This window comes from Bos indicus x Bos taurus, chromosome 25 (genome assembly GCF_003369695.1).
Source record: "Bos indicus x Bos taurus breed Angus x Brahman F1 hybrid chromosome 25, Bos_hybrid_MaternalHap_v2.0, whole genome shotgun sequence".
NCBI classification, from domain to species: domain Eukaryota; kingdom Metazoa; phylum Chordata; class Mammalia; order Artiodactyla; family Bovidae; genus Bos; species Bos indicus x Bos taurus.
Window position 1 is genome coordinate 22,538,983 of NC_040100.1, and position 16,838 is coordinate 22,555,820.

The 16,838-nt window shown below is 49.0% G+C and overlaps 1 protein-coding gene and 1 non-coding gene across 5 annotated transcripts in view; both read right to left on the reverse strand.

The window, feature by feature from the left end:
* Positions 1–13,634, reverse strand: part of POLR3E (RNA polymerase III subunit E) — a 33,666-nt gene extending 20,032 nt beyond the window's left edge. The window contains exons 1-6 of one of the 4 annotated variants that reach the window (XM_027526815.1): positions 13,497–13,634; positions 12,616–12,726; positions 5,469–5,542; positions 4,338–4,388; positions 895–972; positions 76–191 (exon numbers count right to left, since the gene is read on the reverse strand). In XM_027526815.1, the coding sequence (XP_027382616.1) occupies positions 76–191; positions 895–972; positions 4,338–4,388; positions 5,469–5,504 (281 nt within the window). In that variant the 5' untranslated portion in view covers positions 5,505–5,542; positions 12,616–12,726; positions 13,497–13,634. Of the gene's footprint in view, positions 1–75; positions 218–894; positions 976–4,337; positions 4,389–5,468; positions 5,543–12,615; positions 12,727–13,496 lie in introns of those variants that run through there. The other 3 variants (XM_027526814.1, XM_027526816.1, XM_027526817.1) reach the window with 3 other exon arrangements.
* Positions 13,635–13,812: 178 nt separating this feature from the next.
* Positions 13,813–13,894, reverse strand: TRNAL-AAG. The gene has a single exon. It is a non-coding gene; the product is annotated as a tRNA-Leu (tRNA).
* Between the last annotated feature and the right edge of the window lie 2,944 nt (positions 13,895–16,838).

The following is a 16,838-nucleotide window of genomic DNA, read 5'->3' on the forward strand; positions in this document are numbered from 1 at the left end:
GTGTCGCTGAAGGCCGTGGAAGGCTCATATTTGAAGAAAGCGAAGCTCGGCACCCTCGGGGCCCAGGGCACTCACGAGGAATACGTGCTGGTCTCATCAGCGCAGGCCCCATCCACGTTCAGCGCAATCTGCTCCCCTTTGCTGCGGCAATAGTTGGGATTCAGCGTGTCGATGGCCATCTCAAGTTCTACCTGGAGGCACCAAGCACCCCCACCAGCTATGGGGACCCCGAGGCACAGCGCTCAGGGGATGCCCCAGCCCCACCACACCCACCTCCTAACCTCAGTCTCAGGACTGACACCATCCCTCCCCGAAGGCCCCTGGACTTCAGTCCACACAAAGGCTACAGACCCACATTCCAAGAGAAGGGCCTGAGTGCTTTTTTTGGAGGGGGTTCATGTAGTTTTGCTTGCCGCCACATTCCACTCCCCAAAGTCTACATTAGGTACCCACATTTAAACATCAAGAGCTTTTCTCTTTTCCTTATTTCCAACTTCCTTTCAAATGTCAGCAGAATTGGCAATGCTGGTGTAGCTTTTTACATGACAATGGGCTCAGAGCTGCAGCTGCCTGAGGACAGGGCGGTCTCCCGGTCCCTGTCACCCCAGCCCTGAGAGGCATGAGATTCCCCATCCGGGCCCTCTTCACACTGGCCCTGCCCTGTGAACTTGAGTCCACCCCGTCCCATGTTCTAATTCAACGCAGGCCTTACTCCTGCCTGGCCCTCTGGAGCTGCCCACCCCCTTTCTTTCTGGAAGTTTCCTTCTGCAGCTCTCAAGGCCCTGCAAGTTGCTGGATTTCTTCCTTACTCTCCAATCACTCCTCTGGGCTTCTTCAGCTCCCACTCTATCACCTCTCCCATCCCTCCTCCTCCGCCCAGGACGCCAATCCCACCTTCTGCTGCTTGGGCTTGATCTTGGCTGAGAGGTGTGGAATGTCATCATACGTCATCGAGGCTGGACGCACGGGGTACTGGGGAAGGGAACGGAGCCGTCAGTCCACCCTGCCCGGCCCTGCCCAGAGCTGGGCTCTAGGGGCACTGGCCAAGAATCAATAGCTACTCTCCACTCCCGCCCCAGACTGGAGGCCCCCACTGGTCCTGCATCCCATCTCACTGGCTCCAGCTAGCCTCCTTCCAAAGAGCCACTTTTACACATCCGAGGGACATGCCCGAGCATTAGGAACCCCAACAGGCCCCAGCACGCATGGCCCTACGGCCCCTAGGAACCCAGCATAATGCCATGGGAGTCAAGAGTAAGGGTCCAAAGTCTTAACTGCTCATTTACAGGCCACCCAGGTGGAGAAGGACAAGTAAAATGAGACCACAGGAAGCAAAAAGGGAAAACAAAAACCGCTTGCTGCAGAAGCAACTGCCACAAAGGATGCTGTGGCCTTCAAACCCTCTGCCCCTGCAGCCACTCCCCCTACAGGGCACCCTAAGGGCACTCAGGGAGGAGAAAACAGGGTACCCGACAGTTAAGGTGCAGAACAAAGGAGCAATTTCAAAGAGCCCAGGCTGTTCCCACTTCCCACACACAGAGAAGCTGTTTGTTTGCAAAAACTCCTATCTACCCTCTCCTCCCTTATCTCTTCAAAATAGTCCTGCAGGGCTGTCTGAGAGGCTCTCTCTGGGCTTTCCTCTTCAGAACTTCTGCTGAACCAAATATAATTCTCATTCAACTGTTAGGTTGTGCTTTTTTTTTTTTCCCAGTCAACAGATCTATGGGAATCGCTATCCCGTTCTCTCTCCTTCTGCTGATGGGTGGTGGTGGTGGTGAGTCAGTCGCTAAGTCATGTCCAACGACCCCATGGACGGTAGCCTGCTAGGCTCCTCTATCATGGGATTCTCCAGGCAAGAATACTGGAGTGGGTTGCCATTTCCTTCACCAGGGGATCTTCCTGACTCCGGAATCAAACCCAGGTCTCCTGTGTTGCAGGCAGATTCTTTACAGGCTGCAAGCTGATGTGTGGGCTTTTCCATAAGGTTGGAAGGGAGTCGGTCTGCCAACTGACCTGCTCAGAGAGGCCTCTCTGGGCCCCCGTGTCAGCAGGTATGAAGTTACTTTGCATCACACACGAGTGTACTGCTCTCAAATCGCTTCTTTTGCTCTGAACAAAGAAGACCGTGGTAACATCCTTCCTCACAGACCCACTTTTCCTTTCTTTCTCCCCTGCTGTACGCACACCGCTGGGGGGATGGATGGATGAGTCACGGTTTGGACTCACTCTCAAAAGACTGTGGCCAACGCTGTGAGAAGCACAACAGCCTCCAGAAGGAGCCTGGCAGAGGTGTGGCACTGCGTAAAGTAAACCCTCCTTTGGAGGCCATCTGAGATCAGTTAGCTAGATTCTAGCCCAAGGAAATGGCTGTTCCCTAAAAGCTCTCTTAAACAGCAATAGAGTGACTCCTCCCCGCTTCCTGGGCTGGAGCTCAGGTCCAGAAGCAGCCTGGAGCACAACTGGTCTGGACTGGGCCTGGAGCTGGGACAGACTTGCCCATGACAGCCCGGGAGGGCCCCTGGTCTGTGAAAATCCAGGGCAGCCCTGTGACCTCCTGACCACTGGGAAGGGTGGTGGGGAAGGGAGCGGATCTGGAATCGGACAGTCCTCACTCTGCCACTTGCTCCTCGTGTGCTCAGACAAGCTCCTTGCCTCCCAGGACCACCAGGAACAGGGAATGAGGCAAACGGAGCCAAGGCCCAGCACGGGGCCTGGCGCCCCAGGAACTGGCACCACCACCGGGCCCATCACTCTGCAGTCAGTCGAGGAAGCAGGCGCAGAAAGCCCCGAACAACAGCCCCAGCCCCCCGGGCCCAACGCCGGGTCTCTCCCCAGCACACCGGCACATGCCAGGAGGGAGCTCCGCCCTGTCCCAGGCCCCTTGTGTGAGTTCCTACGCTCCCTGGGCCTTTTTCTCACATGCAGCACGTGGACAAAAATACTGGGTTGGCCAAAAAGTTCGTTTGGGTTTTTCCATAAGACTTTATGGGGAAAACCTGAACTAATTTTTTGACCAACCCAATACTTAATAATGTTATTGCTGGGAATATAAATTTCCTCAAAATATTAAACATAGCTTTCACAGGTTCCAGCAATTTCAAAACAAATGAAAACCTCTCCACACAAACACCTGGGACAGGAATGTTCATAGCAGCATTATGCATGATAGCCAAAACATGACAACAACCCAGATGCGCATCAGCTGATGCACGGAGAAATAAAACGTGATATACATGTCCATACAATGGGGTATGTTCATCCATAAAAAGAAATGAGGTACTCATGCACATTCTAACAAGAGAGAATCTTGAAAATATCTCGCTAAACAAAGGAGCCAGGCACAAAGGTCACGTATTACATGACTCCATCTATATGAAATGTCCAGAAAAGGCAAATCTATAGACAGAAAATAGGTTAACGGTTGCCTAGGACCGGGGGGATGGGACGACAAACACTTCCTAAAATAGACTGGTGCTGGTGGTACAACTCTGTGAACAGACTAAAATTCACTGCATTTACACTTAAATGGGGGAATTCCATGGGTGTGAACCAGATCTCAAGAAAGCTGTTATTAAATTACAATAATAATAACCACTACAGGCTACTGTGGGATGAGATGAGTTTACATACGTAAAGTGCTTTGAATGATTCCTGCAGACAGTCTAGGGTTACAAGGAGGAGTGACCAGGATTAAACTATTGGCCCAGGGGCTTCCCTGGTGGTCCAGTGGTTAAGACTCTACATTTCCAGTATGGGGGTCCAGGGTTCGATCCCTGGTCTGGGAACTAGATCCCCATTCCCCAACTAAGACCTGGCACAAGCAAATAAAAAACTACTGGCCCAGCAAAGAGGGGAGGGGTTGGCTGATGCGGCCCTGGAGCTGCCGCAGAAAGCCCCTTCCTGAGTCTCAACTATGGCAGCAGCATCATTCGTGGTGCTAATGTTATACCAGGCAGCGTTCTAAGCACTTTAATAAGGACACACTTGATTCCCATGAGGACCCTATCAGGCAGGTATTATTATTATCACCACTGTGCAATTGAAGAAACTGAGGCAGAGATTTGTTTTTAAGGAACTTGCCCAAGGACTCACAACCGAGCCTCACTACCAGCAGGCTGTCCCCAGGCCCGAGCTTCATCCAATACACTGTTCTCTTAGGGCTGTCTTAGTTTTTCCATCTTTGAAATTAGAAACTATTACTGATCCATCCACGAAAGCAAAGAGACTGTCTTAGCACACCCTCTGTGCCAAGAATTCTAAGCAACTGGAGGTTCCACATTGTTCCTTGTCTATCGCTTACTGTGTCTCCCCCCCTTACCTTTATGTCTCATAATTACCTGAAACAGATAGAGCTTCTCTGCCAGACTTTTGGCCAAGTACACGTCGATCTAGGAACAAGAGAAAAAGACTTAACCAGGAGACAGAACTCAATGCCCAACCTGCCCCGGGCACATGCTTGCTCCTCAGATTTCAGGGATAGTGGCCCTGAGGCAGTCTGGGGGAAGAAGAAATAGCTCAACTGATGCTAAAAGCAAAGGGGACCACATCTCCAACCTGGGTATATCTCCCGCCCAGTTCACTATACCCCAGTGAAAATGTATTCCCTGAGGGTGCCCAGATCAGGTGCATCCTAGAGGGACCAATGAAATGCTTTTCTGACCAGCAAGGGGCAGGGGAGGGCCTCCCCCGTGCCCTCCACCTCCCGTCCTGGGCTGGCCTGTCTTAAGGTGGTCTGACTGGCCCTACTTTCTTTTCAACCCTCCTGCCCCTGCCGCACCTGGCAGTTTACCTTCCTGCTCCCTAGCTCTTCCTATGAACCATGGCCTCTCCCACCCCCAGGCCTTAAGGATGAGAGAAGGCTCATCAGGCACGGGGAGGCACACATGGGGAAACGGCATGTGCAAAGGCCCAGTGGCTCTAGGATGCGTCTTAGTCTGGGCCGACTCTGGAACCACCCCTTCCTTACCAGTCTTACAGACCCTAAGCTTCCCACGGGAGGGAGCGCTGCCCGGCTCGCTGCTGTCACGGTCCCCAGCACGTAACGGATTCAGCAAACAGCTGCTAAATGACCGAATCTGGGTAAGCCCATGCATTCAATAGTCACTGAGTATTAGTTGCCAGGCACTGAACTTGGCTTTGCAGACACAGTGGTGAACAGAACAAAATCCCTGTCCTGAAGAGGCTTACACTCTAGCAGAAAAAGACTTATGTGTAGGGGCTGAGAAGTGCTGTGGCCAAACGCAAGGCATGGCCAAAGTAAAGGGCTAGGGAGGGCGTGCACGAGAACGTCACGTGAGGCAGGCTGGTCAGGGAATCCTCTCTGATAAGGCGATGCTGGATCAGACACCTAAAGGAAGTGAGGCGGTCAGCTAGGCAGGTACGAAGAAGAGGGTTCCAGGTAGAGAGGAAGCCATTAGGTCCTTGGCTGGCCTGAGGATGGATGGAAGGGACCCTGCCCTGGCAGTTACCTCCTGTACGACTGGGTCATCCTCTTCATTGGCCATACTAGGGGGGAGCCAGCCACGTGGTCCTCGGACTTGATCTGCAAGGACAGCAAGAGGCCTGTCAGTCATTCAACCAACACACCTGGACACCCGTTCTGTAACCAGTCCTGCTCTGGGAAGGAGAAGCCTGAGGCAATCAGAAACAGATCTTACTCCTGTATCTCTCATGGAGTCAAAAGTGGACAGCCCACATCATTTTTGCTGACATACCCCATCAATGAAAACAATACAAAGTAACAACAACAACAACAAAAAAGCAGGCAGAAAGCACTAAGCAGTGGGTGCAAACCGGGGGACTCAAGACATCACATGTGAATTACACCCACGGGAAAGGGTAAATGACTAGCCTCAGGGGTTTTCTGACCAACTGACAAAGAAGAATTCACCACCAGGCAAGAAGTTGGTGGCTGGCTGGTCCACAGCCACAAAGAAAACCCTTGGAAAGTAATCGGGTGCCGTGGGGAACCTTTAGAGAGCCCGATGTGCAGCAGGAAGAGCAGACAGTCCCAAGGCCTGGATCCCAGGGTGACTCCGTCTCTGATAGCTGATTTCCAAACTGACTTTAAACCCAACCCCAAGTGAGATGACCTCCTTTCTGTGATTTTGTGTGTGTGTGTGTGTGTATGTCTAAAAATGACCCTCTTCACATACATAGTCTTCTCTCACCGGTCCCCGTTTAATCACAAAGAGACTGGAACTCAGACACTGTTTTGTGTTTTACCAAAGCCACACAGGAAGCACGAGGACCAAGAAGACATCAACACCACCCAACTTCAGGTCTCAGTTAGAGTTCGGGGAGTTCAGGGGAGGGAAGGGGAGTTTGGGCTGGGTCTTGAAGGACAGAAGGATTTGGACAAGCGGACAGCAGAGGGGAAGAGGGACTCCAGGCAACAGGAAGCACTTCAGGTATGTGGAGGAGAGAAGGCAGGTCTCCACGGTGGAGGGTGAGTCCACTGTCCCTCAGTATCGGTTGGGGAAGGGGTGAGCGGTCGGGTAGGGGGAATATTGGGGGAATATCTTACAGAAGATGGCATGGCACTTGGATATAACTTAAGCATATTCTATACTTTAAATCATCTTTGTGCTTACTCACTCAGTCGTGTCCGACTCTGAGACCCCATGGACTGTAGCCCAACAGGCTCCTCTGTCTGGGGATTCTCCAGGCAAGAATATAGGACTGGGTTGCCATGCCCTCCTCCAGGGGATCTTCCCAATCCAGGGACTGAACCCAGGTCTCCTGCCTGGCCAGTGCATTCTTTATCAGCTGAGCCACCGTGGAAGCTCTAAATCACCTCTTTGTTACTAATAATACCTAATACAATGTAAATGTTATGTAAAAAGTCATAAATACAATGTAAATACTATGTAAATAGTTGCCAGGGGCAAGGCAAATGTACTTTCTTTCTGAGGTTAGCTGAATCCAGGAACCTGGAGGTCTGACTATAATTCACCTTCACATTCCTAAAGGAAGGATATGCTCAGTTAGAAAGGCATCTGGGCAGACTTTCCTGGTGTTCCGATGGTTAAGAAACTGCCTGCCAAGGCAGGGGACACGGGTTCCATCCCTGCTCTGGGAACTAAGGTCCCACGTGCCTAGAGGCAGCTGAGCGCGTGTGCACCACACCTACTGAGCCCGAACACCTAAACTACTGAAGCCCACATACCCGAGAGCCGGCGCTCTGCAAGAGAGGCCTCGCCTGGCACTGCAGCCAGAAAGCTGCTTCTAGTAGCCACAACTAGACAAAGCCTGCAGGCAGCAGCAAAGACCTAGGGCAGACCAAAAATAAATAAATAAGGCACCTGGACAGCCTCTGATCTCAGCCTTTCCCAGACCTCTTTCTTTTGTAAGCCCAGCTCAATTTTTGTCTAATCCACTTAACATTGGAATGGTTTAATATTTAAAAGAGCATCCATACTTTCACCACGGAATTCAATGGCATCTAGGCCCCTGTCCTAGCCACCATGCAAAGTCATCTTGTTTATTCCAGATACACATTCCAGACACTAACAAGGCTCAGGCCGAAGCACTGGCGTCATCCTCGACGTTTCTCTTCCTCTCATCCCACACCAGCAAATCCTGTAAGCTCCACCTTCAAAGCATGCCAAGCATCTGGGCACTCCCACTGCCACCTCCAGCTCCTGCCCGCTTTAGAGCAGCAGCCTCCTAACTGGCCTCCCTGCTTCCACCTTGAACCCACTGCTAGCGATCACATTACTCCTTCCCCTTAAGTCTCCCCATATCACCAGAAATAAAAGCCAACATCACTTCCATCCCATGCGAGGCCCTAAACAACCCCTCCCCGACCCTCTTCGTTTCAGACCTTATCTTCCACAGGCCTCCCCCCTTCCCCAATCCCACCTCTGGGTCTCTGTCACTGCTCCACTGGCCCCCATAACCTCACAGCACCCTCCTTCACCTCTTTCCAGTTTTTGCTCAGACTCTACCTCATGGCTGAGGCTTTCCCTGCCCACCCAGTTAAAACCACAATATCCCCCCAGCCAGTTCCTTCTCCACAGCACGTATCACCACGCGACAGTTTACAGCTTCGTGTTAATCATCCATCCCCACCCCCACCGCCACGCAGTGGTAAACTAGACGGAGGCCGAGATTTTCATCTATTGTGTCCCTTGCGGTACCTGTAGAACAGCAACCTGAGGTCAAACTGCCAGCGTTCGTTGGATAATAGAGAAAGCAAGGGAATTCCAGAAAAACATCTACTACTGCTTCATTAACTACGCTAAAGCCTTTGATTGTGTGGATCGCCAGCAAACTGTTTAAAATTCTTACAGATGGAAATACCAGACCACCTTACCTGTCTCCTGGGAAGCCTGTATGCAGAACAAGAAGCAACACTTAGAACCTCACAAGGAACAACTGACTGGTTCAAAATTGGGAAAGGAGTACGTCAAGGCTGTATATTGTCACTCTATTTATTTAACTTCTATGCAGAGTCCATCATACAAAATGCCAGGCTGGATGAATCACAAGCTGGAATCAAGACTGCAGGCAGAAACAGTACAGCTTCAGATATGCAGATGATACCACTCTAATGGCGGAAAGTGAAACGGACTAATGACCTTCTTTCTTTATGAGGGTGAGAGTAAAAAAGTTGGCTTAAAACTCAATATTCAAAAAATGATCATGCCATCTTGTCCCATCACTTTCTGGCAAATAGAAGGTGAAAAAGTGGAAGCAGTGAGATTTTCTTTTCTTGGGCTCCAAAATCTCTGAGGATGGTGACTGCAGCCATGAAATTCGAAGACCCTTGCTCCTTGGAAGGAAAGCTATCATTCCCCCACTCAAAACTCTTCAGCTGTCGCACAGGATAAAATCCAAATTCCTTTCCATGGCCCCAGGGTCCCATATGATCTTGCTGGGCCTCCAACAAGCTAAGCCCCAACCAGTCTCAGGAACTTTGCACATCATCTATTTTCCTCAGGTCTTCTCAAAAAAGGCTGGCTCCTTTTCACTAGATATCACCATCCCACCCCCTCCAGGAACAGACAAGTTTCCCTGACCATTCACCTTAAAGGCCCCCACCCCTCACCCGGTTCTCAGATCAGATCAGATCAGTCGCTCAGTCGTGTCCAACTCTTTGCAACCCCATGAATCGCAGCACGCCAGGCCTCCCTGTCCCTCACCAACTCCCGGAGTTCACTCAGACTCACACGTCCATCGAGTCAGTGATGCCATCCAGCCATCTCATCCTCTGTCGTCCCCTTCTCCTCTTGCCCCCAATCCCTCCCAGCATCAGAGTCTTTTCCAGTGAGTCAACTCTTCACATGAGGTGGCCAAAGTACTGGAGTTTCAGCTTTAGCATCGTTCCTTCCAAAGACATCCCAGGGATGATCTCCTTCAGAATGGATTGGTTGGATCTCCTTGCAGTCCAAGGGACTCTGAAGAGTCTTCTCCAACACCACAGTTCAAAAGCATCAATTCTTTGGCGCTCAGCCTTCTTCACAGTCCAACTCTCACATCCATACATGACCACAGGAAAAACCATAGCCTTGACTAGACGGACCTTTGTTGGCAAAGTAATGTCTCTGCTTTTGAATATGCTACCTAGGTTGGTCATAACTTTCCTTCCAAGGAGTAAGCGTCTTTAAATTTCATGGCTGCGGTCACCATCTGCAGTGATTTTGGAGCCCAGAAAAATAAAGTCTGACACTATTTCCACTGTTTCCCCATCTATTTCCCATGAAGTGATGGGACCGGATGCCATGATCTTCGTTTTTTGAATGTTGAGCTTTAAGCCAACTTTTTCACTCTCCTCTTTCACCTTCATCAAGAGGCTTTTTAGTTCCTCCTCACTTTTTGCCATAAGGGTGGTGTCATCTGCATATCTGAGGTTATTGATATTTCTCCCGGCAATTTTGATTCCAGCCTGTGTTTCTTCCAGTCCAGCGTTTCTCATGATGTACTCTGCATATAAGTTAAACAAGCAGTGTGACAATATACAGCCTTGACATACTCCTTTTCCTATTTGGATCCAGTCTCTTGTTCCATGTCCAGTTCTAACTGTTGCTTCCTGACCTGCATACAGATTTCTCAAGAGGCAGATCAGGTGGTCTGGTATGCCCATCTCTTTCAGAATTTTCCACAGTTTATTGTGATCCACACAGTCAAAGGCTTTGGCATAGTCAATAAAGCAGAAATAGATGTTTTTCTGGAACTCTTTTGCTTTTTCCATGATCCAGCGGATGTTAGCAGTTTGATCTCTGGTTCCTCTGCCTTTTCTAAAACCAGCTTGAACATCAGGAAGTTCACGGTTCACATATTGCTGAAGCCTGGCTTGGAGAATTTTGAGCATTACTTTACTAGCATGTGAGATGAGTGCAATTGTGCGGTAGTTTTGAGCATTCTTTGGCATTGCCTTTCTTTCGGATTGGAATGAAAACTGACCTTTTTCCACCCAGTTCTAGTCACTACCAAATCCCTGTTTTACTTCTTTCAAGGTTCTTATCATAACTTGGAATTACCTAGTCTATTTACTTAAGTGTTGTCTGTCTTCTGCACTAGAATGTATGCTCCATGAGCGCCCTCAGTGCTTTAACCATAAAACAGAGATGATTTAATTTACTTTGCGGAGTTGATATGGGCATTATTATCTTTTTAAAAAATTCATGCTGTTCTCCCAATATCTAGAACAGTGAAGTAAACACTTGATATAGTACAAAGACTGAGTAAATGAGTGCTTGAGATCAGGCAGTGACAGACCCTTTACCCGGCGATCCTAACTCAGCCCCATCCAGAGACTGGTGGCCTCACGGTTTGGGCCTCCTGGACACTTGAGGACAGTGGTGTGGTCTGACCTTCCAGGCCACCACCACAAGGCAGCAGTGACCACCTTGACCTCAAAAGGGTTTCCTGTGACCACAAAGGTCTGTGGCAGTGGCTCTAAGGCACTGGGCACAGAAAACATCCCCACCAGGGGGCTGTTCAACAAATGGAAAGGGGACAAGGTAAAATCTAAGGGAGGGTCCAGAGCAGAGGAGATGCCTGAAGGCCATAGCTGGGTCACACAGGAATCTAACCTGTAGGCCAATCAGAACTACCACACAATTGCACTCATCTCACACGCTAGAAATGCTTAAAATTCTCCAAGCCAGGATGTGACCTTTGTTGGCAAAATAATGTCTCTGCTTTTAAATATGCTATCTAGGTTGGTCATAACTTTCCTTCCAAGGAGTAAGTCATGGCTGCAGTCACCATCTGCAGTGATTTTGGAGCCCGGAAAAATAAAGTCTGACACTGTTTCCACTGTTTCCCCATCTATTTCCCATGAAGTGATGGGACCAGATGCCATGATCTTCGTTTTCTGAATGTTGAGCTTTAAGCCAACTTTTTCACTCTCCTCTTTCACCTTCATCAAGAGGCTTTTTAGTTCCTCCTCACTTTCTGCCATAAGGGTGGTGTCATCTGCATATCTGAGGTTATTGATATTTCTCCCGGCAATCTTGATTCCAGCCTGTGTTTCTTCCAAGGCTATGGTTTTTCCTGTGGTCATGTATGGATGTGAGAGTTGGACTGTGAGGAAGGCTGAGCGCCAAAGAATTGATGCTTTTGAACTGTGGTGTTGGAGAAGACTCTTCAGAGTCCCTTGGACTGCAAGGAGATCCAACCAGTCCATTCTGAAGGCGATCAGCCCTGGGATTTCTTTGGAAGGAATGATGCTAAAGCTGAAACTCCAGTACTTTGGCCACCTCATGCGAAGAGTTGACTCACTGGAAAAGACTCTGATGCTGGGAGGGATTGGGGGCAGGAGGAGAAGGGGACGACAGAGGATGAGATGGCTGGATGGCATCACTGACTCGATGGACGTGTGAGTCTGAGTGAACTCCGGGAGTTGGTGAGGGACAGGGAGGCCTGGCGTGCTGCGATTCATGGGGTCGCAAAGAGTCGGACGCGACTGAGTGACTGATCTGATCTGAGGCCAATCAGAAAAACAGTCTCCAGCTACTGGAAGGAGAGAGACAACACAAAACTGAATTAAGGGGTAAGGGGCCCAGGGTAAACAGTCTCAAAGTCTGGATTCTTATTGGCTGTGTGTCCCTTCAACAAGGCATCTCCCCTTTTTGAAGTCACTTCAGTTTCCACCTCAATGAAAGGAGAGAGGCGGCCTAGAGGCAAAAAGAATTAATTCTTAACTCATAAGCCCCTCCCTTCTCTAAGGACTTAATACATTCATCCTCATGTAATCTGTAGCTGTATAAGTAAGGATGTATTGATACCATTCCCAATTAACAAAAGAGGAGACTCAAGTTCAGAGAGTAACTTACCCAAGGTCACAGTGCCAGAGAAAGGCAGAGCTAAGCCACAAACCTGGGTTTAGCTGATGTCAAATAGCCTTATTCTCATTCTTAACGACTATGCTGCTGGATTCTTTAGTTGAAGGCAAGATGGTGTAGTGGGTAAAAGCCTGGCCTCTGGAGTGAAACTGCACAGGTTCAAATCCCAGGTCTGCCGTCTGGTACCCCCTAGCCCGTCTAGCATCGTTTGATCTTCACTATTTTCACCCCAAAAATGGGTATCAACCAAAGTACCGACCTAAGAAAACTGTGAATATTAAGTAAAGTAGAAACATAACCCCTGGGAAGGTTTGTTACTTACTCGGCACAACGTTTTCTTCCAATCTAAAAGGGCAGAAGACACAGCCACGAAACAAGCGCTGCAATCTGGAGCTTCTCCGGTTTTACCCTGAATTCAGCTCTCATCACCACCCTAGGAGGTGGGGGAATCCTCTTATCCCCAATTCACAGATGAAGAAAACTGTGACAACTGCTTTAAGATCTCCTTTTTCTGCCCCCCAAGGATTCTAAAGCTAACACAACAAAACGACCTTTTTTATTTACTGGTTTACTTGACGTGCTTACTGACACCTCGTCTGATCAAACCTTCAGGGCCAGCCCCATCGGCCGCACGTCGCTGGCTCCCAATTAGCACTGAAGGGTGGCTGGAATAAATGAATGGAGAATTCCAGGCCTAGCCGGACGCGAGCTGATCCGGTTCGGCGGCGAGGAGGGGGCCCGGGACACCCTCCCCCTGCCCATCGGGGCGGGCCGCCTGCCCCGCGCCACACTGTCCAATGGGTTTCGCCTGCCTCGCGGGTGGTCAGGCCCCCTTCTCACGCCCACCACACAGCCACTGCCACGAGCCGCCACGCCGGCAGGACACCGGCTGCCTTCGGACAGGTGCTCCCGCAGGAGGCCCGCCTGAGCCGGGTGGGGCAAGACGGCGGGACCCTGAGTCACCGCCGGTAGCCTCGGCCTTGGCGTCACCGACTGCCGGGCCAAGGCGAGGTCCGAGCCTGCGGCCGGCCCGGGTCTCCTGGGGCAGGCTGCCAGTCCTTCCCGCCGGAGTCCCAAGAGGCCCCCAGCCCCTCGGCACCGCGCGGCGCGGGCCTCCCGGCCTACCCAGCAGCCCCGCCCAGGCCCACCTCGTGAGTACGGCCCGGCTCCAGCCCGGATGGGTACTGCCAAGACGGCACTCACCTCTCCGCGGCGCCCGCGCGCGGGCGGCAGCAACGGCCCAGGTACCCGCGGGCTGCAGAGGAGGCAGTGGCCAGACTCTCCTCTCAGGCAGCGGCCATGTTGCCGGTGGAGAAACTCGGGCGGACACGTGGGGGGGAGCGAGAGGGGCGGGCCCTAGCGCTTCCTTTTACCCACAATGCCCCGCCCCGGCGCGCGCGGACCCGCCCCCTCCGCCGCTCCATTCATACGGGCGGCCAGCCCTGGCCTGGCAGCAGGGGGCGCTGATGCAGTAGCAAAACAGCTGGCGAGGAGGTAGCAAGGAGCAAAAAGCTTATTCTGGCAGCGGTGGGATTCGAACCCACGCCCCCGAAGAGACTGGAGCCTTAATCCAGCGCCTTAGACCGCTCGGCCACGCTACCCAGTTGTGATTAGGGTTTTCCAGGAAGCTATTTAAAACATTTACATGCACGTACATGTCTGTTTCTTTGATATATGTTTTATTTCATCCCTATAGAACTATTTTAGAACGTGTCGGCTACTAAAAAGAAAATATTTGCTCCAATAGTTAGACCCACACTTCTTCCGAACAGATCTTAGAACGAAACGCAGTTTAACAATCTGTTTTCTGAGTAGGACGTTTAACACGTTAAGCAGATTAACCCACAGTGGAATAAATGATGGGTTTCAGCAGTAGCCCGCACCAGGGGTTCTGAAAGCCAAACCCGTGGACTGGTGTAGGCAGTTTTCTCTAAAACTATGTGTTTTAATTTTTAGTTACACAGATAATATGTGAATTATTGCAAAATATGAAAACGTTGTAGATAAAGTACTAATGTTTTTTTACCTTTGGTATCTAAGTCCCTTCCGCAGAGGTAACCATTATACAGCTTAGTATACTGTATATCCTTCTGGATCTTCTATTGTGAATTTATGTGAATATATATGGATATATTCATATGACCATATATATGCTAGATATATCCATAGAAATAGGTGTTTTGTTTTTATTGTTATGGATTTTACATAAATATAAATATTAATCATACCAGTAGTATTTATTGCAACTTTTTTCACCTATGTTTTTTTAGTATCCATACTGATATATATGTAGATCTTTTAAAATATAGAAAAAATACAAAAAAATCATCCATATTCCCACTACATAATATCGTGGCATTTTACTTCCAATTCTTTTCTTATGTATATGCTTTTCATTAAAAGTGTGAATGTGATCCTTTTAAAAATCCAGTAAAAATATATAGTGTGATCTTGCTTTTTATTTACATAATCCTTACTACATTGTACCAATATTATTCTGCAACTTGCTTTTCTACTCCAATATTACACTTTTTATTTATTGTGATACATATGGATCTAATTTATTCCATGCTATGAAGATGGACATTTAAGTGGTTTATATTAAGTTGTTATATTCAAGTTTCTGGTTAATATCCAGTTGGCACACACCCTGATATTTGGGCATTCCATATTCCTCTGTCTCTTCAATTCCTCCTTAATGCATATTTTTTTCTCCATCTACCTTTAAAATAAGTATTGACGTACAAAGATTTTCATTGTACTGGGAGAGTTCGTTACTTTTAAAGCAAGCTTTAATACATACAGAAGCAGCCATCTATCTTGGCCATCTATCTTGTGAGAGGATCAAAATCAAGTGAGGAATAGTCCTTGCAATCAATAGAAACCTTGACCTGCTCATGGTGTTTTAGTACCAGGAGGAACTGTATTTGTTTGTGAGTTATGTGCTGGATTTTCCAAAAGGAAATAGCCCTATGATGAAGAATAATTGCTGGAATCTCTGCCTAATTCTACTTTTCTAGTAATTGCCTGACCAGCCCAGAGAGTGGGTCTCTGGCGGTCACCTTCCCCCACACCGTGGCCAGTGGGCTCTATGGTAAACACAGGACAGAGGTCAGACCAATCATGAGACGTGGTGAGTTCCTGATTTGTTATTTTGACTGTACTAAGTGTTGGGGTCAGTCTCTGAGACCGACTGACTGAACTGGGATTTGGGGTGGCCAGATTCTGTGAGATGGACTGGAGAAGAAGAGAAAGCCAGTGAATGGAAAAATAATGATAAAATGAAAGGAAGAGTAGAGAGTCACAGAGAAATTCTGATGGTTTTGTGACTCCCAGCTTAAGACTTTTCCAGGGCCCAGTGGCATTCACTTTCTTCCAGACATCCCTTTATCATTGTAATAAATTCCTCTTTTCTGCTAAAGCTAGGGGTATCTGTTAACTTTAACAAATGAGCCCCGCCCTGCCTAGTGTGGAAAGTGCTCAAATAGAGGTAAAGATATTTCTGCCAGAACATTCTGCAGCAATTCACGTCTGTCCCTGCCAGTATTGACTAAACAAGATGCCTAACAGGAATGCCAGCTGATCCAGGAAGGCAGAGCCCAGGGCCTCCTTTGGGCGTTTCTTGCAGACCTGCGGTGCCATCACACAGCTGTCTTGTGACTGTCAGATGTGAAACTAATAAGCAGGAGAAGCAGAATGCTGCACCGGAACTCGGACCCACTGGGTGCCAGCAACTTTATGTAAGGGGAGAGAGGAAAGGGCTAAACCCCCACTGTCCTATGGCATGTCTGCTCTGTCCCTTGGCTAATGGGGCGGATGGCCGGGACAAAGGGCAAGCACCACAGATGAAACATTGCTTCTGGCCCCCACCCCCAGTCTAGAAACTGTCAAGTAAAGGGTGTCTGTCTCTAGATCATAGCCCCTTCGGCTGGGGACAGCGGGATTGGACAAGGTGGCTTAGTCCTGGATCCCCTGCAGTCTTCACTCCCTTGCCCCTGCAAAAGGAAATTCATCCCAAACCCGGTCTGAGACCAAACCGTACAGCCTGAACCTCCTTCTGGGAGTTAACATTCCCAGTAAAATATTTAACCATTTTTCTTATGAAATTTACTAGCATTAAAATTTGTACTGGGAAACTAGTTTTCTACCCATCCACCAGTTGTTTGCCAGTCAAGAGAGTAGTGAACTTTAATGAAACATCCCTGCCCCGTCTTCCCGAATCTGACAATGATTGTGTAACCATTCTCTTGTCCTATAAAATGTCTTTACCAGAATAAAAGTCAGAAGAATGGTCACCCTTGTGTGAGTTGGGGTGGGATGTAATGCCAGAGGTGGGGGGGTGGGGCATGTCTCTGAGGGACCTTTCTAGAGTGCTGCAAATGTTCTAAAATTCATCAAGCTCTACACTTAAGATTGTACACTTTACTCTATGTAGGCGGTACTGTAATAAAAAGTAATTTTTTTTTTTTTAATGTCCCTACCAAATACGGATCTTTGAACTAGCCTCCCTGAAGATTTACACTTCCAGGAAGACTGTAATAAAAT